This window comes from Acomys minous, assembly GCF_964271855.1.
Source record: "Acomys minous genome assembly, chromosome: 12".
NCBI lineage: Eukaryota > Metazoa > Chordata > Mammalia > Rodentia > Muridae > Acomys > Acomys minous.
In genome coordinates, this window is record NC_140493.1 from 1,214,299 (window position 1) to 1,241,918 (window position 27,620).

At 53.5% G+C, this 27,620-nt stretch overlaps 1 protein-coding gene across 1 annotated transcript; it reads right to left on the bottom strand.

The window, feature by feature from the left end:
- Window positions 1-830: 830 nt before the first annotated feature.
- Window positions 831-27,195, bottom strand: ESPL1 (extra spindle pole bodies like 1, separase). Its single transcript, XM_084749592.1, has 31 exons — window positions 27,039-27,195; window positions 26,763-26,889; window positions 24,465-25,514; window positions 24,119-24,223; window positions 23,511-23,622; window positions 20,888-21,024; window positions 19,462-19,655; window positions 18,530-18,769; window positions 18,032-18,176; window positions 17,785-17,923; window positions 17,375-17,514; window positions 14,038-14,172; window positions 12,883-13,002; window positions 10,854-11,025; window positions 10,420-10,548; window positions 10,157-10,313; window positions 9,503-9,612; window positions 7,555-8,540; window positions 6,905-7,277; window positions 6,594-6,755; window positions 5,111-5,324; window positions 4,828-5,018; window positions 4,226-4,353; window positions 3,982-4,104; window positions 2,692-2,847; window positions 2,425-2,595; window positions 2,221-2,325; window positions 1,932-2,047; window positions 1,707-1,790; window positions 1,400-1,564; window positions 831-1,186 (listed from the first exon to the last, which is right to left on the bottom strand). The coding sequence occupies exons 2-31, from the start codon at window positions 26,841-26,843 to the stop codon at window positions 979-981; spliced, it is 6,348 nt and encodes a 2,115-aa protein (XP_084605718.1). The 5' UTR covers window positions 26,844-26,889; window positions 27,039-27,195; the 3' UTR covers window positions 831-978.
- Window positions 27,196-27,620: the final 425 nt, after the last annotated feature.

A 27,620-nucleotide genomic window follows, 5' to 3' on the forward strand; every position in this document is an offset into this window, starting at 1 on the left:
CTTTGGTATTGTTACTCATATGGCTGCATCATATTTTGTAAACACTCCCTTTCTTTAAAAAAAAAAAATATTTAGTAAGTATACAGTGTTTTGCCTGCATGTATTTCTGCATGAGGGCACCAGATCTCATTATAGATGCTTGTGAGCCACCATGTGGTTGCTGGGTATCAAACTCAGGACCTTTGGAAGAGCAGGCAGTGCTCTTAACCTCTGAGCCATCTCTCCAGCCCCCTTTCTCACCAGCCAATTGCTGAGGCAGGAAAGGATAGGCAGCCCTTCCTACAGAGCTAGGAGCCCTGGGACTGATTGTTGGGGTGGGGGTCGGGTGGGTTTGCCAGCTAGAAAGAAACAGGTGCCATGACTGAAGAAAAGCCACGATGTAGAACATATAAAGAACTGGGTTAAGTTATGCACGCTAGCCGGTTGGTGGTGGTGCACACCTTTAATCCCAGCACTTGGGAGGCAGAGGCAGGTGGATGGCTGTGAGTTCAAGGCCAGCTTGGTCTACAAAGTGAGTCCAGGACAGCCAGGGCCACACAGAGAGACCCTGTTTCAGAAAACAAAACAGCCTTGGTGCCTTTCCTCTACCTACAATTTGAGCGTTTTGTTTTGTTTTCTTGAGACAGGGTCTCACTATGTAGCACTGGGCGGCCTGGAACTCAGAGCTCTCCGCTGAGCATTGCTCCTGGCCTTCAGTTCAGCTTTGTCACCCACAGCCCAGCCACACCCAACTGTGTCCTGTGGTTCTTTCTCCCCAGAGCTTCACATCCTCACAACAGAAACCAGGGAGGGGCTGTCGTCGTTAGCCGCTTCTGGATTCTTGCAAAATGTGGCTTGGAATCTCTTTATTAAGGTCACATTAAAAAGGAAACATTTTATACAAAACACCAAGGGGAAAAACCACTTTAAAATCCTAAATAGTTAAAACTAAGTTTGGAGGTAGATAGTCACTCGGCTTCTACCACAGATAAGACAGCTTCAGGGTGTTTGCAGAGAGACAGGCAGGCCATAGGCTACGGGTGCAGCGCCGATGAGATACTTCAGTCGAGGAGCCTGCCGGGCCTGGCTGACATAGCAGAGGAGCGGGGCCCCTGGGCCTGCGCCAAGCCAGCCCTGGAGCAAAGCCTCCGTGTAACGGTCAATGTCACGGTCAGTCACATCCCAGAGATTACCTAGGAACAAGGGGCTTGGGACAAAGAACGAAGAGATAAAGGTGAAGGCTACGACCAGGAACGTTGGAGAGCGATCCTGGTGGCAGATGAGTGAAGGGGCTTGACCCAGTGAGGCGCTAGCTCCCTTGGCTTAGGCCTAGGAGACCCCGGGCCGGGGAAAGCGGGGCACCTGTGAGCAAGTCGGGGCTGAGTCCCGAGGGGTGGGGCAGGTCTCGCCCCTGGCTTACCAGCCAGCCATGATGTACTTGAGCACGATGCCGGCCCCCTCTAGGTTTCCGTGCACTGCGAGCGCTGCACTGCTGCAGCCAAACAGCAGGGCCACTGCCCGGCAGTTCAGCCGCAGGACCGCCTGCCCATCCAGGAAGCGGGCACCAGCGCCATGCCCTGCATAGCTGAGGCACAGGAAGAGAGACAAGCCTTGAATGATCGGTCCCAGGCCCCCCACCTGTCTCCAGAGGCGCTAAACCCAGACTGACAGAAATGAGCCCCTCCTCGAGAGGGCTCCTCCCCTATGCCCCTGCCCCAAACACTCACATGTATAAATCGCGCTCTGTCAGGGCGGCCTGCACCTGCTCAAGGCTTGGCACTTCCCCGACCACTCCCTTCCAGCCAGCCTCACTGCAAGGAAAAGCCTTGTCAGTACACGGCAGATGCCAGGCAGCAAACAGGGCAGAGGGAACAGCGGGCAGGGATGAGACGCAACACGGATTCTGGAGCACAAGCACCCTTCCCCAGCCTGCGTTCTGCCTCATCCCTGACCTGCTGAAGCTGGCTCGAAACCTCTCCTCCGTGCTTGACAGGTTACTGTGAGGGTTTAGCACGTAGAAGGCATTCCGTGGATCCACACCTTGGCTCAGCACTGATGAGGCCCCGGCCTGAGGGGCAGGCACTGGCAATCAGGTCAGTCCAGGAGGCCCAGGCACCGCCCCCCCTCCCAGGGTTCTCCCCAGCTGCCCAGGCCGCTCCCCTGCTCCCCTCTTCCGAGGGCTCTCCCCAGCTGCCCAGGCCCCCCTCTTCCCAGGGCTCTCCCCAGCAGCCTGCTCCCCACCTCCTTGGTGACAGAGTAGCTGAGCAGGAAGTGGACGGAGGGCAGCCGGGTGACTGGCAGGGACCGCAGGGTGGGCATGCTCTCCCACGGCAGCTTCTGCAGGTCCTGGGGAAAAGCACTTCCAAGGTCAGCATCCGCAGCCACAGACGCGCCAATGCCACAGGGTCCGAGAGGAGCCGGGGCTGCATTGCCCTGGCCGCTTACCTTGTCTAACACCAGAACCAGATGCTGGTGCTGAGGGGCCACCTGGCTCTGTGCTCGTCCTACTGCCTCACCCAGGAGCACCCGGGCACGCTCGGGCTGGGCGGGGCACAGTCCATATGCCAAGGCCTCAACATCCTGGCTGGTGAGAGTTCTGGCAGCACTAAGGATGACCTACAGGAAGGGGAACGGTGGTTAGGGGCGGCCGCTGACTCCACCACCCTCGGCTGATAGAGAAGAACCACCTCCCCCTTCCTGTCCTGAACTCACTTTCAGGAGCGTGGGGTCAGGGTATTCCCAGCCACACTCCTGCAGCAACCCCTGTAGCCGAGAGGCCTCCTGGGCAGGGCCAGGGCCTGCACTGCACGGCAGCAGCAGCGTCCGCCAGCAGCCCAGCACATGTTCCTCCAGGGAGGTGATGAGTTCCTAGGGCAGGACGGAGCTTTCAGTCAGACAGAAGACGGATTTTGGAAATCAGGGATCCCTATGAGTCTTAGAAACTCTGTAATGACCTCACTTCCTAAGACAAAGATCAAAGGTATCACTATACTTTTGACAAATACGAAGCCGTGCACAATGGGCTTAAGTCCTTCTGTGTGCCTTTTTTTGGTATTTTGCTTTTGGGATGGTCCCTCTGTGTAGCATAGTCCATCCTAGAACTCAGTATGTAGGCCGTGCTAGCCTCATACTCACAGGGGTCCACCAGCCTCGTGAGTGCTAGGATTAGCAGCTCGCCAGAGCCGGGAGTGGTGGCGCACGCCTTTCACCCCAGCACTCAGGAGGCAGAGTTCGAGGCCAGCCTGGTCTACAAAGTGAGTCCAGGACAGCCAGGGCTACACAGAGAACCCCTGTCTCGAAAAGAAGAACAAAAAACAAGAAAAACAAGAAAAAGATTTTGAACTTCTGGTCCTGCCGCCTCTACTTACTGATGCTAGGATTACAAGCTTGTATAACCACACACAACGTTTGCCGTTCCAGGGCTCAAACTGAACAGAGGTTCCTACACGCTAAGCAGATGGTTCCTGCCTCTCCTGTGCTGGGATTACAGGCATGAGCTGCCGTACCTCAGTCTTCAGACACTCCACTGAAGTCGGGAGCTCTCCTTACAGCTCCCCCTCACATGACATAACATTTTGTTTATTTTGTATTTTTGAGGCGTCTTTTTTGTTTTGTTTTGTTTTTTATGGTTTTTTGAGACAGGGTTTCTCTGTGTAGCCTTGGCTGTCCCGGACTCAACTTTGTAGACCAGGCTGGCCTTGAACTCACAATGATCCACCTGCCTCTGCCTCCCGAGTGCTGGGATTAAAGGCGTGCGCCACCACGCCCAGCTTTTGAGGCGCCTTTGATTGAGCCTGAGATAACCCTCTCGCCCCAGCCTCAACAGAACTGGGATTACCGCCGTGAGCAACCATGTCATATCGTAATTCTTCACTGGCATCTACAAAGAAAGGACCTGAGGTAGCTCCACGCTGACTTGGAGCTCTGCTAGGAAGATGCTGTCCCCTCCCCACCGGTCCTGTCTGTGACAGGACTCAAGCCCCCCGGCCTGGGAGCACACACCTCCATCCTCTCATCCAGTGCCAGCCGCCCCGTCCACCACGCTCGTTTCTCGGTGCAGCTGCTGTTTTCTTTCTGGTCCTTCTGGATGGCATCAAATTCTTTCAGCACGGAGCTTAGCGGGAGCTATGGGGGATGAAGAGCTTGTGGCTTACCTAGCAGGCGTCACCTTCCCGTCTCTTAGCCACGGAACTCAGGCACCAGGGCCCACGTCCGGCAAACACAAGCCCTTGTACAGGAGCGCTACCTTATTTTGGGCAGTGGGGATCTTCACAGTAACTGGGGGGTTGTCCTTTTCCAGTCGGGTCAGTAGCAGAGTGTTGCTCAAGGTTCCAGGCTGGAGGGTGGCCAGGGCCAACACACAGACAGTCACCCCTAACACACGCAGGAGACACACCCAGAGTCACGCAACCTTTCAGGAGGCCCTTGCAGCCCCGTCTTCCAGACAACTCCAGCAAGGCTTCCCTAGTCAGTGGAATTCAAGGTGCACTCTCTCTCCCCTGCAGCTCCCTGGGAACAGGCAGCGGGTACCCTTCACACTCCTCAGAGCACCTAACAAAGGTTCCACTCAGACTAAAGCGCTCACATCACCTGTTGGGATCCTTCACTTTAGTGTCAGAAAAAATGTTTACATAAAAAAGCACACACAGGGCGTGGTGCCACATGCCTAAAATCTCAGCACCCAGAAGGCTGAGGAGGGAGTATTTGAGCTGGAGGCCAGCCTAGGCTAAACAGTAAGATCCTGTCTCAGAAGGAAGAGAAAGAAAGAGCACAAACCTAGATAACCCAGCCAACGCTCAAGCTCACTCACCTACCCAGCGCCCACCCAGCCAGAAGCAGATGCCATACCACTGGGGATGAGAGCTAGGTGCTCTCGGAAACTGTCCTTCTCCGCCTGGGGGAAGTAGCCAGATCCCGGAGTCCTGAAGGAGAAGAGGCGCTGGATGCGGGCCAGGAGGACACTGCTGGGCCTCTCCTTCAGGGCCAGCCTCTGCAGCTGCTCTGCGAGTGTCGGTGATCCTGGTTGCTTCTGGGCCTTGCTGCAGGCAACACATGCAGAAATGAGTCCACCCTCTTCCAAGCCAGGAACCTCAAGGAATTTGCCCAGTATACCCTGATGGCCAGCACTCACCTGAGCTGTCGGTGCAGGTGGGTGAGCAGCTGGTGACGGCAGGTGATGGAGACAGACTCGGCAACAAGGAACGCGGTGGCATAGGGGTCCCGGTGGCCCAGGCACAAAGCCAAGAAGCGGCAGAGGTGGGCGTAGAGCCCACTTGGAGGACAGTGGCTGACACCACGGAAGGCAATACTCAGTGAGTCTGAGATGGAATCCAGGGTGGAAAGGTCTAGAAAACAGGCAGGGTTATTGCTAAAGAGGAACACTCCATTTCTCAATGAACAGGGCCCTCTAAAGAGTCCTTATGTCTTCTCCCACAGGAGGAGCAGCGGCTGCTTACAGCAGAACGTGCCAGGGGACTGCTGGCTCCTGACAGGCATCACAGCACCCTAACCCTCCCTGAAGCCCCACTTTACAAAGCAACAAAAGCTCAGGGAGACTAAGTTTCTTACACAAAATGCAGAACTCAACCAGGCTCAGAGACCTCTGGGTCTAGGAAGCCAGAACTATAGACAGGCTGGGAGACGTAGGGATTCCCTAGCCCGCGGTGCCTGCTCTTAGACCACAGTGACATCCTGTCTCAGAACGAGACAGGGGTGGAACAAAACCTATCAGGAAAAGTGTGCTGGTATACGCACGGATTCCTAGCATTTGATAAGTGGAGTAGGCAAGTCTTGACTACATAGAAAATTCCAGGCAGGCATAGGTTCCATTTGACTGTGTCTCAGAAAAAAATAAAACCAAAAAATAATTTAAAGCTAGGCCTCATGGTATGGTGGTACGTGTTGGGTAATCCCAACATGTGAGAGGCCAAAGCAGGATGGTTGGGAGTTCAAGGCCCACCTGACCTACATGAGACTCCAGCTCAAAAACAAAACAAGGGTTCTCACAGAGATGGCTCAGAAGGTAAAAGATTTACCATGACTCCCAAACGCTACCCACTGACCTCCACAGGTATGCAAACGCCACTTTCCCAAATAAATAAAAACCTGGGCCTTTAATCCCAGGACTTGGGAGGCAAAGGCCAGTGGGTCTCCCTGAATTTGAAGATAGCCTGGTCTGTATTAAATTCCAGGCCTACACAGGGCGATCCTGTCTGGGGAGTGGGGGTGGGGGAGGCGGGGAAGACAGGCTGGGGAGATGGTGCAGCTGTGTCCGCTGTATGAGCATTTCAGGAGGCAGCCAGGCTCAGCAGCAGCGTGCTGAGGAGGCAGGTACAAGCAGACTTTCTGGCTGTAGGCAACCAAGCCAACCAGGTTCAAAAACTACAGTGGAGAAATGACTGAGGAAGAAGCTAGATGTCGGCCTCTGGCCTCCACATGTGTGCACACACAAGCTTAGCCGCACGCACGCACGCACGCACGCGCATACACACACAGCTGGATGTGTTGATGTATGCCCGCAATTCGAGAAGTTTGCCTCCCCCAAAAGGGCAGACACCAAGAGTCCTAGCTCAGCCTTCCCTCGGCGGCCTGACCTCAGGGGGCAGCATACTCACCAATGGGTCCAGGGACTGAACGGGGCTGGAGCCAAGGACTAGGAGCACTATCAGCCTCCTTGTCCAGGTACAGGACAGGTAGCTCTGCCTTGCTGGAGTCCCGTCTCAACACCTCACATTCTCCTATGAGTAGACCAGGGCCTGCGGCTGATGCCTTCTCATCTAGGGAGAGAACATGACCTTTCACAGTGTCCCCTCTTCTACAATGGAGGCCCCTCCCGGCTGGCCAAGGACTTTCACATCATCTCTTTAGTCCCAGGGGCGAACCCTACAGACCACGCGCCTGCTGCTTCTGCTCCTCCAAGTCCTACCTGAGGCGGAGTCTTCGCCATCGGAACCCCTGAGAGTCTCAAAGCTCATCTCCAGCTGGCCGTCCGCTCTGAGACTCTCTTCAGGGATAGTTCTCATCATCTCGGGCCCCGCGCTGGCCCGGGTACAGACGGATCTCTTGGGTCTCTCTCCTTCACAAGGTTTGGATGCCACCTTCTTGGCCCGCCGACTCCTCCCACTGACCTCGCTGAAACTGGAATGTCCAGGGGCCACTGCAGCGTCTGTCTTCAAGCGCGGGCCCCTCCTAGTCTGGCCCCGGCCACGGGGAGCAGCTCCTCGTCTCTTAGGTTCCTCTACAAGTTGTGGTTCAGCTGGGACAAGGTCTTCCAGGTCACTGTCATCACTGAAGGTCACCTGTGACAGAGGGAAAGTGAGCAGTAAAGGCAGGAACGCTCAGCAGTGCCTCCCAACAGCAGGGGGCGCTGTGGCGGCACTGGCACAGACTCCCCACGCTGTACTTGCCACTCTCAGTTTGGAAGGAGATAGAGAAAGCCACAGAAGACAGAGGAGGATGACAAGGGGAGGGGCCACGGATGGGAGGAAGGTGCAGGGCCCTGCAGACCAGTCGACACTCTGCCAGGACGGTGCTCTGTGGACACGCCACCTCCACCTAGACACAGTCCCACCTTACCTTGAGGCGAGTCTGAGCCCTCCTGTGTACTCTGGGAGCCAAGGGAACGTCAGGCTTGCTCTTTGTAGGGTGGGCTTCTTCAAATATGGTGAAAGGGACCCGAGGGCCGGCTTGCCTAGCCCGGCCTGGGGGCTTAGGGGTACAAGGTGGCACTTCTTCCAGACCGCTCTGAGAACTATTTTGCAGGGATGGGGGGGCAGAGGCAATTGGCCGGCGACTTCGTCCAGAGCACTTTTGTCTCCGAATCTTAGAGGGCTCTAAGACTGTGGGGCTTTTTGTCAGGGGTGGATGCCAGCCCCAGGTTCTTGCAAAATGCTGGGTAGTACAGCAGCTGAAGCTGGCCAGCTCTGCAAGGGCCTGAACCAGGAGCAAACTGGCCCGCCAGAACTCCAAGAAATGTAACCGCGTCGCCACAAACTTCAGCCCCAAAGTCAGGACCTTCTCCAGGCTCTTTTCAGATGTCTGGTTCAGGCACTCCAGTGCCAAGTGTGTGTACACTTGAGCTGTGATCTCATCAAAGAGGCTTGGAACGGAAGAGGAGGGTGGCTTGTGTTTCAGAGAAGCTTCAAGCCTCTGTGTAAAGCGCTTGGTGGCTGCAGGACAACCCTTCAGCACAGCCTGCAGCAGATCCAGACCCTGGGCCTTCCGACCAGTGGCCAGCCTCAGTCCCGCAGTGACCAGCACCCAGCGCAGACAGACAGCTGAGAGCGCAGGGCTGGCACACAGCGAGCAGTCACAGCTCGGGGAGTGGGACAGGAAGCCAGGCTTAGGTGGTGGCTTGGTCTTCAGGACTGGGGAGGAGTTTCCAAAGCGCTGGACAGGGTCTGGCTCCTTGAGCACAGTGGCCACCAGCTCCAGGGCAGGGCCTCTCAGGAAGGGCTCCTCCTCCGGTAGCTGTGGGGAACAGGGCACTGGAGCCCTCTGCTTCCCTTTCTTCATATGCACCTTCTTCACAGAGTCTGGGTGCTGGGTCACCGCATCAAACTCTGGGGAGAGAGCAGATCAAAAAATTACAATACCAGCCAGGCATGGGAGGCAGAGGCGGGCGGATCGCTGTGAGTTCGAGGCCAGCCTGGTCTACGAAGTGAGTCCAGGACAGCCAGGGCTACACAGAGAGACCCTGTCTAAAAAGACCAACAAAACTGACAAACGGTCTCAAGAACTTCAGGGTTCAACCGCACTGCACATTTACTTACAGATCACTCAGAACGTCTACGTAACACACAAGAAAAGAAAAACCTCCCAGCGTTTCCTTTCCATTCAACAAGGAGACAACAGTGCACTCCACACCCCAATATCACTCAGAGCTCCGGGCTCCTACCTGAATTGGGGGGGGGGTACACATGAGACAAAAGGGATAAAAATACTTGACAAGCTGGGTGTCGGGGCGCATGCGCACACGCACGCACCTCTCATCGCACTACATGGGCTCCAGTTGTCAGGCTTGACAGGCAATATCTGTATCCACCGAGCCCCTTGTCAGCCCTAAAATAATTACTTTTGCTTGGTTGCTCTTTGAGACAGGGTCTCATGACATGGTGTTGGCTGGCCTGGAACTCACAGAGATCCACCTCAAGAATGGCGGAATTAGAGGCATGTGCCGGCACGCCCGGCCCTTAGGACGAAAGACAGACAAAATGCGACAGGTGCATTCAGCATGGAGGAGACAGAGGCAGATGCATCTCCCTGAGTTCAAAGCCAGCCTGGTTGGCTTAGTAAGTACAGGACAGCCACGACTACACAGGAAGACCAATAGAAAGGAGGACAGACAGTAAGATAGACAGACAAGCCAGAGGCATGGTGTGGCACTGAAAACCAGCCAGGGAGAGTTGCGACTGTGCAGACTCTCTCTGGAAGAGGACACTAACGGTCTGACTGAAGTCACTCTGCTCAGGCCAGACACCTGTCTGATGGTACATACATTGTGGCGTCTCCCTGCCAAGCTCACCTGTGGAAGACTCAAGCAGGAACAGAACCTGCTGCAAGTCCGACTGACAGAGGTCAGTGTCCCCGCGGGCCAGCTCCAGCTCACCCTTCAGCACCAGGAACAGGGCACACCTTGCGAGGAGGCGAGAACCAGTCACTACAGCACTGTTCTCTGGGGTCTTCCCTTGTCCCTTCCCAGGACCTGCTGAGTCCTCCAGCTGACTTACCCACTACGCCGGTGGCCCCAAACCTCCCTAACGCTGCGACCCTTTAATACCTTAGTAATATGTTATGGTGGCCTCAACATGAAACCACGTCCGCTGAGACTTAGTAACTGTAACTCTGCCGCTGTTGTAAGCGGTGATGTGCATGTCCGACGTGCAGGATGTCCGAGATGCAATCCCACTGGTCTACAGTCTCATCCCAAATCCCTTCAGGAAATCCATTTCCCGCTTGCACTCCTCACCAAGCTCCCGTGGCCCATATACTAGCTGTCCTTTATAGATTTATCAGGCTTATCGGCTGCTAACCTTGCTTAACTCAGCATTTCCTGTTTAGACATGGGACGTCTCTTTTTACCAATCTCTCTAGATAGAACAAGGAATCTCTGCAGCCACTGGGGAAGCCACACTCAAAAGCACATGGCCGGAGCTGACAGCCATATCCTATCACTTACTGGCGAGGTAGCTGCAGCTTGGTCGTAAGTTTCAGGGCCTCCAAGCAAAAGGCCTTGGCTTCGCTCACGTTCCCCAGGAGGCCGTAGCGGCCGACCAGCTTCTCTGAGCAGCTCAGCACCTGTGTTAGGACCTGCCATTTTTGCACTAAATTTTCACCTGTGGTGAATGAAAGACAGGAAGTCAGTGCTGAGCCCCAGGCAGATACTGTGGGGACAAATCGGGCAGCTCCCTCCACAGGGCCCCGCGCCCCGCTCAGGCGCACCGTAGTTCCCAAAGGCTGTCTCCACCACTGCTTTCTGAGCAGAGAGCACATCGCTGCCCATCAGAAGGATGACGATGCTGCGGAGAAGCTTGTGCGCGTCGAGGAGCGCCGTCTCGGGGGTCTGCCAGCCTGCGGTGGGTGAAGGGGAGACAGACGACTGCAGCAGCACGCCTAGTCCCTCCAGCTAAGACAGCAAACCCACGGCCAGCAGCGCTAGCCAGTCACAGCACTCTCCCGGGGGTCCCTTGGCAGTCCTCAGAATTCCTTTCAGTTTAATATTCCAAGCAGCTACTAGTTAAGCGATAGAAGTAGCGCAGGAGGGGAAACTCGTTTGCTACCACAGGCATAGGCACGCTCTAGGTAAGCAGCTTTATAAGAGCAACAAAGGCAAACCATGACATCGTCCGGGAAAGCCACCAGCCCCTCCCTCTCACCTTGATCCCAGAGCTCCTCACGCAGGGCACTCGGGAGGACGTTGGATGAGAGGCTAAGGTACAAGGCCAGTGTGTGCAGGGCCTGGACACGCAGCAAGTACCAAGCCTTGGATGACTTCTGGAGGGCAGGATCCCGAAGGACAGAGAGCAACAGAGGAGCACCCTCGGGCACCTGGAAGGGACAAATGCCAGAGGGGAAAGTCACTCGGCCTGAGATGTCCTTAGATGTCTTGTCTGCAGCGCAAGTCTCTGCCTTTAAAAATACAATCAGCACTCGGGGAGGCAGAGGCAGGCGGGTCTCTGTGAGTTCGAGGCCAGCCTGGTCTACAAAGCGAGTCCAGGACAGCCAAGGCTACAGAGAAACCCTGTCTCTAAGAAGAAAAAGAAAAAGAAAAAAAGAATAGAATAACGGGGGTGGGGGGTGGCGGGGGCTGCTGGAGAGATGGCTCAGAGGTTAGGAGCACTGGCTGCTCCTTCAGAGGTCATGAGTTCAATTCCCAGCACCCACATGGTGGCTATAATATGATCTGATGCCCTCTTCTGGTGTGCAGGTGTGCATGCAGATAGAGCACTGTATACATAATAATAAACAAATAAATCTTTTTTTGTTTTTGTTTTTGTTTTGTTTTGTTTTTCGAGACAGGGTTTCTCTATGTATCCTAGGCTGTCCTGGACTCACTTTTGTAGACCAGGCTGGCCTCGAACTCACAGCGATCCGCCTGCCTCTGCCTCCCGAGTGCTGGGATTAAAGGCGTACACCACCACGCCCGGCTTTAAACAAATAAATCTTTAAAAAAAAAAAAAAAAAAGGAAAAACAATAGCACATCAAAAGCCAAGAAAAACAAGAGCTCGGGCCAGAAGAAGAGCTGATCAACATACACAGCTATTTTGGAGCAAAGCTGAACCTTCTAGGTTTTCCAGACCAGGGCTCCAAAGCCTCCTCTCACACACAAGCCACTGTTTCCTCTTTCTCTTTGCGATAGTCTCACCCTACAGGCCAGGCTGACTCCACATTGCAGCCCGTGTTAGGACGGCGCAAATGGCTCCCTTATCAGCTGTCTTCCTCAGTCTGCAGAAGCTGGCGAAGAGAGGGGAACCTGCTACCAGGTGAGGACATTTCTACTGCTTTTCAGCATCCTGGAACACTGCCTAGCTATGGGAAAATCTCAGAGCCCAGGCATCTATCTTAAAAATCCTAAAAATTCCTCACGGTCTCAGCCTTCAGAATTAAGTGAGAAGAGCCTAAAATGTAGCTCAGCAGCAGAGCACTTGTGTAGCACACACAAAGCCCTGTCAACCCAGAGGAACGAACAAACAAAAACCCCACAACAAAAGGGGGCGTGTTGGGGAGATGGCTCATGCATAAAGACCTTGCCATGAAAACATCAAACTTGCAGGTCAGTGGAGGCGCACACCTTTAATCCCAGCACTCAGGAGGCAGAGGCAGGGGGATCTCTGTGAGTTTGAGGCCAGCCTGGCCTACAGAGTGAGTCCCGGACAGCCAGGGCTACACAGAGAGACCCTGTCTGGGAGCAGGGGAAGGCAATGACAGATGCTCCCTTTCTTTTTCTCTTTTTTTAAAAGATTTATTTATGTATTATTATGTACACAGTGCTCTGCCTGCATGTACACCTGCAGGCCAGAAGAGGGCATCAGATCACATTGTGGATCATTGTGAGCCACCATGTAGTTGCTGGGAATTGAACCCGGGTCCTTCTGAAGAGCAGTCAGTGCTCTTAACCACTGAGCCATCTCTCCAGCCCCCCCAAGGCTCCCTTTCTAGTGCTATATATAGTTCAGTTCCTTATGTTGTGCTGACCCCCCAGTGGTATAATCACTTTTGTTGCTACTTCATAACTAATTTTGCTGCTAGGAACTGTAATAAAAATATCTGATTTTCAATGGTATTAGGTGACCCCTTCCTTCAATCCCTAAAGGGCTGTGATGCTCAGGTTGAGAACCGCTGCCGTAGAGGACGCTGGTTCACTGTACTGAGCTCTGGGCTCAGCTGTGGGCGGTGGGAATCACCTTCTGGCAAGCCCAGCAGAGCTGACTTCGAAGCACAGCGCAGGTCAGGGAAAGGAGCTGGCACGCGTCTGTAGTCTGGTCCAGACTCTTCAGGCTTGATTCTGCCTCTTCCATGTAGAACTACAAGAAAATGGAGGATGCCACCCACATGCTAGTTAGACCTCCCCAAACTGCAAGCTAAGAGTTGAACATTGTGTTATCTCAGACAATATAATGTACACAAAGCTGCTCGTTTGATCCTTAGAAAACTTTGAGTTAACTACAACACTGAAAGAAAACCGCTGGCTAAAGAACAAAAGACAAACACCCTCAGGCACCCGGAAGAGACACAAGCCAGAGAGTCACAGAAACTAGAGACGCCCCTGGAGGTCCGCAGTCCAAATCTCTGCCTTTAGGAATGAAAAGCCAGGCTGTGGAGGCGCACACCTTTAACCCCAGCACTTGGGAGGCAGAGGCAGGTGAATCTCTGAGTTTGGGGCCAGCCTGGTCTACAGAGTGAGTCTAGGACAGCCAGGGCTACACAGAGAAACCCTGTCTCAAAACGAAAAATAAGAGAGAGAGATAAATAGAGTTGGAGAGGTACATGTTTGATAAATAGACACAGGTATGGACAGCGGGCGCACACAGGATATAAAAAGCCAGTGGTACATACTGACTTAGATTCAGGGGAGGAAGCGGCAGGAAAAAGCGTGAACCAGCATATAAAAGGTGGGTAACAAGGCTAAAGAGCCGGCTCAGCAGTTAAGGGTTGGTTCCCAGCACCCACATGGGGTAGTTACAACTGCCTGTAATTCCAGTTCCAAGGGATCTAGTGCCGTTTCTGACCTCCATGGGGATTGCATACATGTGGTACACACACACAGACACGCTGGCACACGCATGTAAATAGATTTTATTAAAAATAAATTTTAGGGGGCCGGAGAGATGGCTCAGAAGTTAAGGGCGCTGTCTGTCCTTCCAGAGGTCCTGAGTTCAATTCCCAGCAACCACATGGTGGCTCACAACCATCTACAATGAGATATGGGGCCCTCTTCTGGTGTGCCGGTGTACATGCAGGCAGAGCACTGTATAAGTAATCAATAAATCTTCTTTTAAAAATCAATTTTAAATGAAGCTGTGTTATAAAGTCAGAATAATACCGTTCTAGCCACTCACCTGGGCATAGCTGGGACATCCGAGGGTCAGGAGTTGCTGGACCAGCTGGCAGGAAGAGCTGACCGCCTTTGCATGGTCCTGTAGCCTCTTAGACGTAATCTGAAGGAGCAGCAGGGTCTCCAGGGCCTGTAGGGGCTGGCCAACCAAGAGCAACAGCATGACCCAGCGCCTTTGAGTCCCCAGGCTTCTGAAACCTGGGATCTCAGGGTGTTCATCGCCCACCCTCAGGAGACCTACAGCCACCTTCCTTACACACTTTGGGCCTTGTTTCTTTGTTTTGGGACAGGGCCTCATGTGACCCAAAACTGGCCTTGAACTTGCTATGTAATTCAAGCTTGCCTTGAGTTGCGTGGTGGTGGTGCATGCCTTTAGTCCTAGCACGTGGGAGGCAGAGGCAGGAAGATTAAAGGCAGCCTGGTCTGCAGGAGTTCAGCACAGCCAAGGCTACGCTGAGAAACCTTGTCTGGAAAAACTAGGGCTGGAGAGACGGCGCAGAGGTTAAGAGCACTGGCTGCTCTTCCACGGGTCCTGAGTTCCACTCCTTGACCCCTGTCCACCTACCTCCACCTCCCACCACAGCCCATTCTGTTTCAAGAAGCAGCCACCGTGGCACCTGCTCAAAATCCCAGGACTGAGGAAGCTAAGGCAGGAACATAGCCGAGTTAGGGGCCAGTCAGGACTACCTAGCCAGACACTATTAAAAAAAATAACGGAGGTGACACCTTTGCTCTCAGCATGCAGAAGATGGGCAGGTAGATCTGAGTTTAAGGTTAGCTGGATCTACACTGGGATTTCCAGGCAAGCCAAAGACACAACGTAACCGGGTGTGGTAATGCACAATTTTAATCCCAGCACTTGGGAGGCAGAGGTAGGCGTATCTCTGTGAGTTCGAGGCCAGCCTGGTCTACAAAGTGAGTCCAGGACAGCTAAGACTACACAGAGAGACCCTGTCTAGAAAAAAAAAACCAAACAATCAAGACCAAAGTAAACTTCTGTTTCCGAAATAAGTAAATAAATAAATAGAAAAATAAAACCTCATAGGGAAAGGAGTTCGGCCCATAGCCTACGTCTACTGTGATTCCCAGCACCAGAGAACTTAAATCAAGAGGCCTAGATGCCACCAGCACTGGTGGTGCTCACTGTACAGGCACTGGTGAAGAAGTTTCCACACATGAGCTCACTTGATTCTCACGGTAATTCTAGCCTCAATAGAATGGAGCAGGAAACTAGATTTAGAAAGGTCATATAAGAGCTTATGGGGTAGCCGGGCGTGGTGGTGCACACCTTTAATCCCAGCACTCGGGAGGCAGAGGCAGGCGGATCTCTGTGAGTTCGAGGCCAGCCTGGTCTACAAAGTGAGTCCAGGACAGCCAAGGCTACACAGAGAAACCCTGTCTCAGAAAACAAAAAACAAAAAACAAAAAAAAAGAGCTTATGAGGTAAAGCCAAAAAAGGAGGACCTAGGGTCTGAGCAGGTGATTCACCTGCCTCTTTTTTTTTTTTTTTTTTTTTTGTATACAATGCTCTGCTTGCATGTACTTCTGCGAGCCAGAAGAGGGCGCCAAATCACATTACAGATGGTTTTGAGCCACCACGTGGTTGCTGGGAATTGAACTCAGGACCTTTGGAAGAGCAGGCGGTGCTCTTAACCACTGAGCCATCTCTCCAGGCCCCCCCTCCTGTGTCCACCCGCCTTTTTTTTTGGTTTTTCGAGACAGAGTTTCTCTGTGCAACCCTGGCTGTCCTAGAACTCTCTGTAGACCAGGCTGGCCTCAAACTCACAGAGACGCACCTGTCTCTGCCTTCAGAGTGCTGGGATCAAAGGCGTGCGCCACCACCACGCCAGGCACAAATCATGCTCTATTTTGTGGTATCTAACTGGGGGGTGGGTGGGAGGGTTAGCCCAATCCCTGAACATACTCCATAAGAGCCCTACAACTGAGATTCCTCCCAGCCCTGTCTTAAAGCAGAGTTTTCATTTAAATCAATTTCAAGGGTAACGCCAGCTTGCGGAGCTTCCCGGGTCACTGGAATCCTAGCTGTTCACACCACACCCGCCCTGGCTTTCCTTTGGGTCTGAGGAAGGGAGCCTGTGCAACTCCTTAAAGTTACACACAAAAATACAGTTGGCCAGCCGGTCAGATGGCTGAGCAGGTGAAGGTATCTATCACCTGGCTTCGTCACCTAGGTGAGAGCCTGGGACACGGGGAAGGTGAGAACTGACTGACTGCCACATGCACATCCACACACATTCAATAAACAAACACAAACTTTCAAAGCACATAAAATTGGGCTTCATACGGTCAGAAGCCTATAATACAGAGGTAGAAACGTGGGTGCTGCAAGTTTGACCCTGGCCTAGACTCCATAGTGAGATCTCGTCTCAGACAAAAGAAAAGTGGGGCTGGAGAGATTGCTCAGAGGTTAAGAATACCGGCAGCACCCACACGTCTGCTCAAGCCATCTGTAATGCCAGTCCTATGGGATCTGACCCTCTTCTGACCTCAGCGGCATGCATATGGTGCACACGCACATACACACACACACACACACACACACACACACACACAAGAAAAACATTTATACACATAGTTTTTCTTTAAAAACAAAAACAAAAAAAATCCCTCTCCCTCTAAAAGATTAAAAAAAAAAAAACTCAAACTATTTTGTGTGCATTTGTGTCTGCCTGCTAATATGTGCACCACTGTGTAATGATGCCCACAGAGGCTTTGGGCTATCTGACCTCGTGGTTGTGAACTGAACTGAACACAGGTCTTCTGGACGTGTAGCCAGGGCTCTTAACTGCTGAGCCACCTATCCAAACCAGAAAATTTTTTCTTTTTTATAAGGGAAGCCGCAGAACTCAAGTCCGTGATCCCAGGAAGGCTGAGGCTGTGAGTTCAGTGACAGGATGGGCTTTATGTAGGCCTCGTCTCAAAAAAAAAAAAAAATCACCAAAAGGGGCTGGAGAGATAGTGTAGCAGCCAAGAGCAGCAGGCAAAGCACTGCTTCCCGCAGTTCTGTGATGCTGAGGATGGAATCCAGGGCTTTGCCCATCACTGAGCTATACACTTTCCCCCCAACTTCCTTTTCCTTCTTTTTTTACTTTTTTTTTCTCTTTTTACTTTTAAAGAGGATATCACCATTAATACAAGCTATTCTGTAATTTCATAATTCTCCCGCCTCGCCCTCCCAAGTGTTAGCACTACAAGTGTGTGGTATCACACCTGGCTCGTAACATTTAGGTTGCCTGACTTTTTGGGAAGCGCACAGGTCAAAGGTGAAGGAGATCAGCTTCCAGTTTCACCCTGCGGCATAGACTCCAGGCCTCCATTACCTTTGCCACCAACTGATAGAGGGCCACTAGGATTTGCAGGGAGGCCGCGGTCTGCTGGAGACTCCGCACGGCCGGGGCTGGGCCCTTTGTAAGCACGTCCTTCCACAGGGCCAGGGCTTGGTCCAGGCATTTGGACTGAGCTGTAAACCACAAGAAGGTGACCATTTTGTCCACTTGGCCATCTGGAAAGAACTTGGCTTTCTCCACAGAATGTTCTGGCTTTTTGTGCCGGCCTCCTCCCTCCTAGATGCCCCAAACGAGGCCAGCCTCTCCCCTCCTTGCCATCCCACAGCTCTACACGAGGCCGGCCTCTTTCACGCTGGTGGCCGCTTTGTAGACCAGAGTGGCCTTGAACTCACAGCGATCCGCCTGCCTCTGCCTCCCGAGGACACCATGGTTACTGCCCTCACCTGCATCGGCAGCCAGGTTGAAGGCGATGCGACTGTACAGGAAACGGTCCTCCTGCACTTTGTCTTCATAGCTCAGGTCATTGACTTCAAACTCCTCCAGGTTACTGGGGGCCTGGGCTCTCCGGTCACGCTCAATACCCTGGTGGGGAAAGGAGACTGAAGTAAGAACTGGGCCTGGTACCAGCTCAGCGGCAGCAGCCCGGGAACACACCACTGATCCACGCCCAGCTGTCCCGGCCCCACATACTTCCTGCATCTTGGCCTCCAAGGTACAGATGTAGAGCCATAGCAAGGCCTGCGCTTTATCGTCCTGAAGGCGGTCCTGCTCCCGGGCCTCCGGCTTCACGGACTCCAGAAGCTGCAGGGCCTCCTGGATGGCCTCCAAGGCAGAGCTGCAGAGAGATGCACCTAAGTGGGCTCTACCCGTGAGTGCAACCACAGCAGGCTGGGAAAGGCCCGCTGCAGCCAGCTGGACACATCTCAGTTCCAATGACCTTAGTGACAGGAAACTGAGCCCCATGACAGTAATAGTGAGCTGGGCGTGGTGGTGCACATTTGTAATCCCAGCACTCAGGGAGGCAGAGGCAGGTGGATCTCTGTGAGTTTGAGGCCAGCCTGGTCTACAAAAGGGAGTTCCAGGACAGCCAGAGCTGTTACACAGAGAAACCCTATCTCAAAAAACAGACAGACAAACAAAAGCCACAACACTAATAGCCAAGGAGGCCTCCTAGCAGCGGCTCCTCACCAGTCCGTCTGCTGGGCAAAGCTGTGGTAGCAGAGAACTTGGGCCAGTTCCACCAGGTGGGTAGCTCGCGCCCAGGCTCCAGCTGCGGTCTCCTCAGGGCTGAGCTCCAGCAGATCGCAGATGACATTGAAGCGCTCCTGCCCGGTGTCAGCGCGTATGGCTTTGTAGGCCTGCAGCTCCTCCCTCAGCAGCAGGACCTGGGTCTCCGGGTCCCAGCCACTCAGGCTGTCTCGCAGGGTCCTGCAGGGCAGATCAGCACCAAGGTGACGGCCCTGCGGACAGTCTGGCCCCTCCCGGGGAGCCTCAGCCTCAGCCTGGCATTCGCTGTGCTTCTGGGTGTGCCTTGAAAACTCTAATCGGGTCAGCGGCTGGAGAGGGGCCCCATCTTCTGAGCAGCAGGACCTCACTCAGCACGCTACACCCCGTCCCATCCCCTTCCTCCCCATCCCTAGCTGCTCTCTGCCCAGTGCCTTTTTGCCTGGGGTTTGCTCTTCAGGCCAAGGCTTGTGATGATGCATTTCTCCACATCTTCAGGCCGAGGCACACGTCACTTCTCCAGAAAAAGACTAAACAACCCACCTCAAGTTTACCCCTTAACAGGTCCTGCGTGGTCGGTCCGCGTGAAACACACACACACACACACACACACACACACACACACACACACAGGGTTATATTTCTCCAAGTAGAACAGAAACTCAACAAAACACGAACGTAGCTCCTCACCGCTGAGTGCCTATCCCTAGGCACAGGCAGTGAAGGGTGAAGGGTGGGCTGAAGGGGCTGAACACAGTGACAATGCCTTTAATTCCAGCACTAGGAAAGAGCTGGAGTCCAGGGCTAGCCTAGGCTACATAGTAAGTCCAGGACCACAGAGAGGCCAGGTCAGGGACATGTGCGGTGCGTGGGTTGGGGGCGACCCTCCAACTCACTTCAGTTGTAGCTCCTTGTTCCCTGCTCGGGCTGCATCCATTTTGACCCGAACCCAGAAAGTGACTGGCTCCACCATGTGTTCGTGGCTGTGGGGTCGCAGAGCTGCCAGCCACAAGGTCACCATCGCGCAGCCCTCGGCCTGTTTGCCCAGTTTCCTCAAACTCTCCACGTGCAGCCGGAAGCACCTATGCAGCTGACCAGAGACAGAATCGGAGCTGCAGCGTGTGCACACACGCGAACACGCGGCGGCCCTGCCCCTCTGCGGGCCCCGAGGACTGATGACGCCTCCTGCGGCCTCCGAGGTCAGAGCTCACAACCGCAAGGACCTGCTCCACCTCCTGTGACTCTGCCCTCAGCAAACGGCACTGTGTGGTGGTCACCAAAATGCAGGGCCACTCTTACAGATTCCTTTTTTCTACCACCTTCCAGCTAGTTAAACTCCAACTAGGCCTTGATTGCTTGTGCCACCCGGATCTTTCTATGGAGCCATTTCCTGCCCAGGCTGTTGCAGCAGCCCCACAACCCGGGCTTGTGCCCTTCCCTGTCTGCCACAGAGGTGGCAAAGCAATGCCATCGACACCCCTCAGCCAGCCATGTACTGTCCTTGTCACTGGCCCACCCACTAGCCCAACCTCTAATGCGAAGCTAAGAGTGGAACAGGCTTAGGAGGAAGCCAAAAGTAAACAACAGGGGCTGGAGAGATGGCTCAGAGGTTAAGAGTACTGGCTGCTCTTCCAAAGGTCCTGAGTTCAATTCCCAGCAACCACGTGGTGGCTCACAATAATGAGATCTGGCGCCCTCTTCTGGCGTGCAGGTGTACATGTAAGCAGAATACTGTATACATAATAAAAAATAAATCTTAAAAAAAAAAAGTAAACAACAGCCATGTTAAAGAAACACTGCAGCCAGGAGTGGTGGCAGAGACAGAGGCAGGCAGAGCTCTGTGAGTTCGAGGCCAGCCTGGTCTATAAAGTAAGCCCAGGACAGCCAAGGCTACACAGAAAAACCCTGTCTCGAAAAACCAAAACAAACAAACAAACAAACAAACAAACAAACAAAACAAAACAAAAAAAAAGGAAGGAGCACCAGGCATTGCAGCGCATGCCTGTAATCCCAGTAGGTAGAGGCAGGTGGATCACTGTGAGTTCGAGACCAGCCTGGTCTGCAAAGTAAGTCCAGGGCAACCAGGGCTACACAGAGAAACCCTGTCTTGAGAGAAAAAAAAATAAATGTAAAAAAAATTTTTTTAAAAGAAGGAAGGAAGGAAGAAAGGGAGGAAAAAACATGGCATAGACAAGGTTGTTAGGGAAACACTGCCCGAGGCATGGTGCCCGCCCCACCGTACTGAGGGGTGAAGACTGACTGGGCCTTTCACTTCACTCCACCAACACAGCCTCCCTTCCCACGGCCCTCAGTCCCTCCTACCTTCTCAGGAGGCACCTCAGCACAAGCACCCGACCCTGCCGCGCCCAGATGCTGACAGACTAGCTCCGAGATGGCACAAGCCTCACTGTAGAGCTTGTGGCTGAAAAAGCTGTAGGCCAAGTTGCTGGCGTAAGAGGCTACAGGGAGAGAAAGGACAACTGACCGTCAGGGTGGGTCTCCCTGTCCCTGCTGAGACACTCGGCCTGGGGTCAGCACACCAGCTTCCAGCCGGGCACACTGTGCAACCCAGACCACGAGGGCGTTTGTCTCCACTTCAGCTGCTGCCCACTGTCCCTGTGAGAAAGCTCACATGAGCAGGCCTCGAGTCACACCGGCCCATCCTGCCTCCTCCCTTCCCACAGGCCACCGAAGCACCTTCTCTTGTATTCCTGACATGCCACACGCTCTCCAGCCTGTAAGATTTGGCACTGACGCCAGGCGTGGTGGCGCACACCTTTAACCCCAGCACTCGGGAGGCAGAGGCAGGGCGAAATCACTGTGGGTTTGAGGCCAGCCTGGTCTACAAAGTAAGTTCCAGATGGCCAGGGCTACACCGAGAAACTGTCTCAAAAAACCTAATAATAAGGTAGGCATGGTGGCCCACGTCTTTAATCGCAGCACTTGGGAGGCAAAGGCAGGCGAATCACTGTGAGTTCAAGGCCAGCCTGGTCTACAAAGCGAGTCTGGGACAGCCAAGCTACACAAAGAGACCCTGTGTTGAAAAGGGGGGGGGGGACGACACACACGGAACCTAATAATAATAATAGTAATAATAATTCATTTATTCAGTTACTTTCTACCAAAAGCCACAGGGATTTATCTAATACTTCTTGGCAGTTTTGTTGAATAAGTTTTAGGAAGTTTTACTTAAGGGCAGGAGGGGGCAGTTCTAAGGCTAAACTCCAGGACTGAACACGCTAATCAAGTGCTGCAACCAATGGGCTACACGCCCAACCTAATGCACTTTCTCAAAAGAGACAGCCGTAGCCGGGTGCAGTGGCATGCGTCTGTCATCCCAGCACTCAGGAAGCACAGGCAGGCGGACCTGCTAAGTTTGAGGCCAACCGGGCACACACAGTGACACCCTTTCTTGATCAGACAGACAAGTAGATACAGTGACTGCCTCTGTAAAGGGAAACGCGGGTGGGTGGCGGAGTGAGGAAGTGGGGCTTTTACTCCGCCTGACCTCTTCCCGCCCCCTAGTAGGAGAAAGTGAGCCCTGGGCCTTACACGCAGCAAACAACGCTCGGTCCCTGACCTGCACCCCCGGTCTACACTTGTTTCTTCTTCTGAGAAGTCTTAATGTATTATGTAGCCCAGGTTGACCTCCACGTCCAACTCACTACAGAGCCCAGGCTACCCCGAAGCCTGTGATGCTACCGCTTTTGCCTGGTTTTGTTCTAGCTTTTTTGTTTTGTTTGTTTTCCAAGACAGGGTTTCTGTATTAGCCCTGGCTGTCCTGGGCTCGCTTTGTAGACCAGGCCGGTCTCGTCTCGAACTCAATAGTGACTGTGACACCATAACCAGCATTATCTGAGGTTTTTGTTCTGTTTTGTTTTGGTTTTTTGATTGATTGATTGTTTTGGGTTTTTTTTTAAAGATTTTATTTATTTATTATGCATACAGTGCTTGAAGGCCAGAAGAGGGCATTAGATCACATTATAGGTGGTTGTGACACACCATGTGGTTGCTGGCAATTAACTCAGGACCTTTGGAAGAAAAGCAGAACAGTCAGTGCTCTTAACCTCTGAGCCATCTCTCAGCCCCATTATCTGGTTTTTAAAAGTCTAAGTTATGGGGCTTAAGATACAGATGGGTCAGCCGGCGTGGTCGCACACACTAGCACTCAGGAGGCAGAGGCAGGCAGATCTCTGTGAGTTCGAGGCCAGCCTGGTGTATAAAAGTGAGTCCAGGCAAGCCAGGGCTATACAGAGAAACCTTGTCTTGAAAGGGGTGGGGGAGGGGGCTCAGTGTTTAAGAGCACCTGGTATTCTCGTAGAGAGCCTAAGTTTGATTTCCAGCACCCAAAGGGAAGCTCATAACCAACTGTAACCCCAGTTCCGTAGATCTGAATCCTATTCTAGCCTCTATGGGGACCAGGCACACATTAGGTGCACACGCATACATGCAGGCACCTGCACATACATGTAAAATAAATCTGTTTTTAAAAAATGTTAGCTGGGCACGGTGATGCACACCTTTAATCTCAGCACTTGGGCAGCAAAGAAGCAGGTGGTTCTCTGTGAGTTCAAGGCCAGCCTGGTTTATAGCACAAGTTCCAGGACAGCCAGAGCTATGTAGAGACCCTAATGCGGGGAATGGCGGGAAGGAGTTAAAATATAACTTGTACTTGGGAGGCAGAGGCAGGCGGCTCCCTGTGAGTTCGAGGCCAGCCTGATCTACAAAGTGAGTCCAGGACACCCAAGGCTACACAGAGAAACCCTGTCTTGAAAAACCAAATAAATAAATAAATAAATAAATAAGCTATAACTTGTGATCCAGCACTTGCAAGCTAAATCGTTTCTTTCACACTCAGCAGTCAGACACATACACAACTCCTACCTGCCGGCCTTACAAGGGGCAGCCCTCCCCGCGACAGCGCATCCGAGCCCAAGGTACTCACCAGCCACGCCCAGGCAGTCAGCCAGCTCTCCGCCTGACAGGCCCTCTAAGGGCTCCAGCATCCACGCAACAGTGGATCTGCAACTGTCCGCTGCCCGGGCCAGCTCAGCTACCTGACGGGACAAGAAGGCATAAGAAGGCCCGCCGGGCCGTCCACCTTGCTGCACGACTGAAACCAATGCAACCCCAAAGCCCTTCTGTTTGTTTGCTTGTTCTTTGTTGTTGGTTTGTTTATTTGTTTGTTTTTGGAGACAAGGTCTCTTTATATAGCTCTGGCTGTCCTGGAACTCACCTGCCTCTGCCACCCGAGTGCTGGGATTAAAGGCGTAAGCCACCACAGCCCTTACCCAAAGCTTTTTTTTTTTTTTGAGACAGGGTTTCTCTGTGTAGCCTTGGCTGTCCTGGACTCACTTTGTAGACCAGGGTGGCCTTGAACTCACAGAGCTCTGCCTGCCTGTGCCTCCCGAGTGCTGGGATTAAAGGTGTGCGCCACTACGCCTAGCCAAAAGCTCTTTACAAAAAAAAAAAAAAAAAAAAGGAAAAAGGAAAAGAAAAAAGAAGCAACCTCAGAGCCATGACTGTCCACACCTCTTGATTCCCAGATGGTACCTGGCAGCCTTGGGCAAAGTCATAAACCATCCCAGTGAAAAGGTGGAGGGCCTGGAAGTGCATCTGAACCAAACACTGCTGCTGCTTGGAGGAAGGTTCAGAGACCTGAGGAGGAAGGAAGTGGCGCTGGTCTGAAACCTGGGGATGTGACCAGCTCCACGCTAGGTGCCACCGGGAGTTCCGGAAGCCTGGCGCAGACCAGAGGAGAGGAGAGCCACTGCCCTCTCACTATACAGCAGGCAGCTTGCCTGGGGCAGACCCGAGAGCAGCTTCCCAAGCGTGCAGAACTTCCGGCTACGCACAGAGCGACATGCCCACCCTACCCTGCCCTAGGCCCTTAACTCACATCTCGCAGCTGCCGGACGAGGGGGCAGTATCCCCCAAGAAAAGCAAACAGGTTCAGCACGCCATCCAGCCCGTACTGCTTCTTGCTGCCTCTGTCCAGGCCCGAGAGGAAGAACTGGCAGCTGTCATACAAGGCCCGGAGCGGCGGCGCGGGCGCCTCCATGCCGCGCTTCAGGACAGCCGACGCCTCCGTCAGAAGCTGGGCCACTGCCCCTGGGTTTTGTTCCGCAGCTTGCAGCAGCTCGACCCCCACCTGACATAACTGGAGGCCGGGAGCCACACTGCTGTCCCTAAGGTGACCACGGGCCTCCTCCGCGGCGCCGGCAGCCTTCTGGTAGCGGTGGCTCCAGCAGAGTCGGCGGCAGTGCTCCAGGGTGAGCTCCAAGAGGCAGAGGGCCCTCTGAGGAGAAAGAGGACCCGGAGAGCCGCCAGCCTCGCCTACTAAGGGTCTTATCACGTGCCTAGAAAGCGAGTCATAGAGGAAGTCGACATCGGCGTCGTCCAGGCCGCGCCTGCTGGCTTCGAACATCTGATAGGCGGCTACTACCCGACAGGCTGTGGGAGAGGCAAAGTGAGGGACCTCGCAAGGGGCGCTGTCATCCTCCAGCAGCACTAAGAAACTCAAGGCCTTCAGCCGAGCCGAGAAGGCAGCGTGCGGCCCTGCCTCGGCTTCGGCTCCCTTCCAGAGCAGGGAGAAGCTGCCCCGGGTCACCAGTGCATAGTCCTGAGGGGCGGCCTCTGGGGAGCTCTGCAGCAGGCAGGCGTGCAGAGGCTCAGCGAGGCGCAGCACGGCCCCTGGGTTCCCCTGAGCCAGGCCATTGCGGAGTAAGATGAAAAGGATGCGCTCCAGATAGAGGGGAGGGCGCTGCGGGGTGGACAGCAAATAGCCATCACAGGCCAGCTCTGCCAGGTCCACAAGGCTCTTCAGGTGCGCAGGGCAATCAAGCTTGGCAGTCAACTGCTGGTTGCAAGCCCTCAGGACGGCGTCACAGACTTGTCTTCTCTCGGCATCAGGTCGGTTACTGGGAAAGTCAGATTTGGACAGGAACTCCTAGGAAGGGAAAGACGTAAGAAAGAGCAGGATGAATAGAAGAGATAGAGAAAGAAAAAAAAAGTAGAAATAAAGTTACACAGATTCCTACGGCAAAAGGCAAACCAGGCTTATTGGCACAGGCCTGCGTTTAAGGCAGAAAGACTGAAAGTTCAAACTCTTCCTGGGCTAGAGTGAGTTCAAGGACAGCTGAGGCAGCCGTGCGCCACCACGCACACTCCTTTAATCCCAGCACTCGGGAGGCAGAGGCAGGTGGATTGCTATGAGTTTGAGGCCAGCCTGGTCTACAGAGTGAGTCCAGGACAGCCAGGGCAAAATAGAGACCCTGTCTCAGAAAACTCTAAAAAGGGGTTGGAGAGATGGCTCATTGTTAAGAGCGTTGGCTAGTTTCCAGAGGACTTGAGTTCAGTTCCCCGCACCCACTTGTCAGCTTATACCTGTAACCCTGGTTCCAGGGGATCTGACACCCTCACACAGACACACATGCAGGCAAAACACCAACACCCATGAAATAAAAATAAATTTAAGAAAAGAAAACTTTAAAAATAATAATACTTAGTAGTAGTAGTTGTTGTTGTTTTGTTTTGTTTTTTGAGACCGGATTTCTCTGTGTAACAGAGCACTGGATGTCCTGGATTCACTCTGTAGACCAGCCTGCCTCAAACTCAGTGATCTGCCTGCCTCTGCCTGCTCAGTGCTGGGAGTAAAGGCCTGCACCACCAAACCTTTTTATTTTATTTTTTCACCAAACCTTTTTTAAAAAGCCTTTTAAAGAGGTTATTTTGGGGAGCTGGAGAGATGGCTCAGAGGTTAAGAAAACTGGCTCCTCTTCCAGAGGTCCTGAGTTCAGTTCCCAGCAACCACATGGTGGTGGCTCACAACCATCTATAAAGAGATCCGGTGCCCTCTTCTGGCCTGCAGGTGCACACACAGGCAGAGCACTGTATACATAACTGGGCGTGGTGGCGCACACCTGTAATCCCAGCACTGGGGAGGCAGAGGCAGGCGAATCTCTGTGAGTTCAAGGCCAGCCTGGTCTACACAGTGAACAGCCAAGGATACACAGAGAAACCCTGTCTCGGAAAAAGCCAAGACAAACAGATATACAGATACAGCTCTCCTGTATGCATGAAATCCTGGGCTCAATCCCCAGTATGAAAAATAAAAACAACAAATAAATTAAACACAGGAAAAGGAGGAGAACCCACAGAGCAGCACTAGGTGTGTGTGTGACCCGAGCGGCCCCACCTTCAAGTCGCGCAGCAACTCCTCGGCCTGCTTCTTGCTGCACAGCAGGGTCGCGAAGTTGACGCCTTTGAAGTTCCTCATGGCGAAAGGGGTCCTACACGGCTGCGAGGGGCTTTAAAGCGAGTCACTGGAGGAAAGGAGGGACTGAGGGTTCCACAGGGTGGAGGAGGCGGAGCATCCCCGCGGCAGGAGCGCCCCCTCCCTGCCCGCCACGCCGGCCGAGCCCACGCTGGGCGCCCCGTTTCCCCCCAGACCAGCAAAGGCTCCGTCCTTTACCTCGGCTGGAGCACGCCTCCCTCGCTCGGGAGCTGCCGTTCTTCACAGAGGCACAGGACGACCCTCCGGTCCCAGTCGCCGCCGCCGCCACCACCAAATACCGGAGTTAGGCAAGCTTCGTTTTCCGCGCCAGCTCCTCCTTTCAAATATCCCCGTCGGGCCAATCGACGAGGAAGTGTGGCGCGGGCGGCCGCGAGGCGCGCTGGGAGTTGTAGTTTACCTGCCGCACTGCCTGTCACGTGACACCCGGCGGGGCGGGGCACTGCTCTGGGCCGGAAGCCTCTGGAGCACCCCAAGTCCCGGCTGAATTCCTCCACTGCAGTCACCAACCTCTACCTCCTTCTTGCCTTTATCTTCTGAGCTCAGGCAGGATTTTAAGTTTCAACCCACCTAGTTTGCGTTCCGAGGGAGCAGAAGGGTGTAGTAGTCTTAGATTTTTTTTTTGAGACTGCTTTCCCCCCCCCCCAAAGATTTCTTTATTATGTATACAGTGCCCTGCCTGCACGTACACCTGCAGGCCAGAAGAGGGCACCAGATCACCTTTTTGTTTTTGTTTTTGTTTTTCGAGACAGGGTTTCTCTG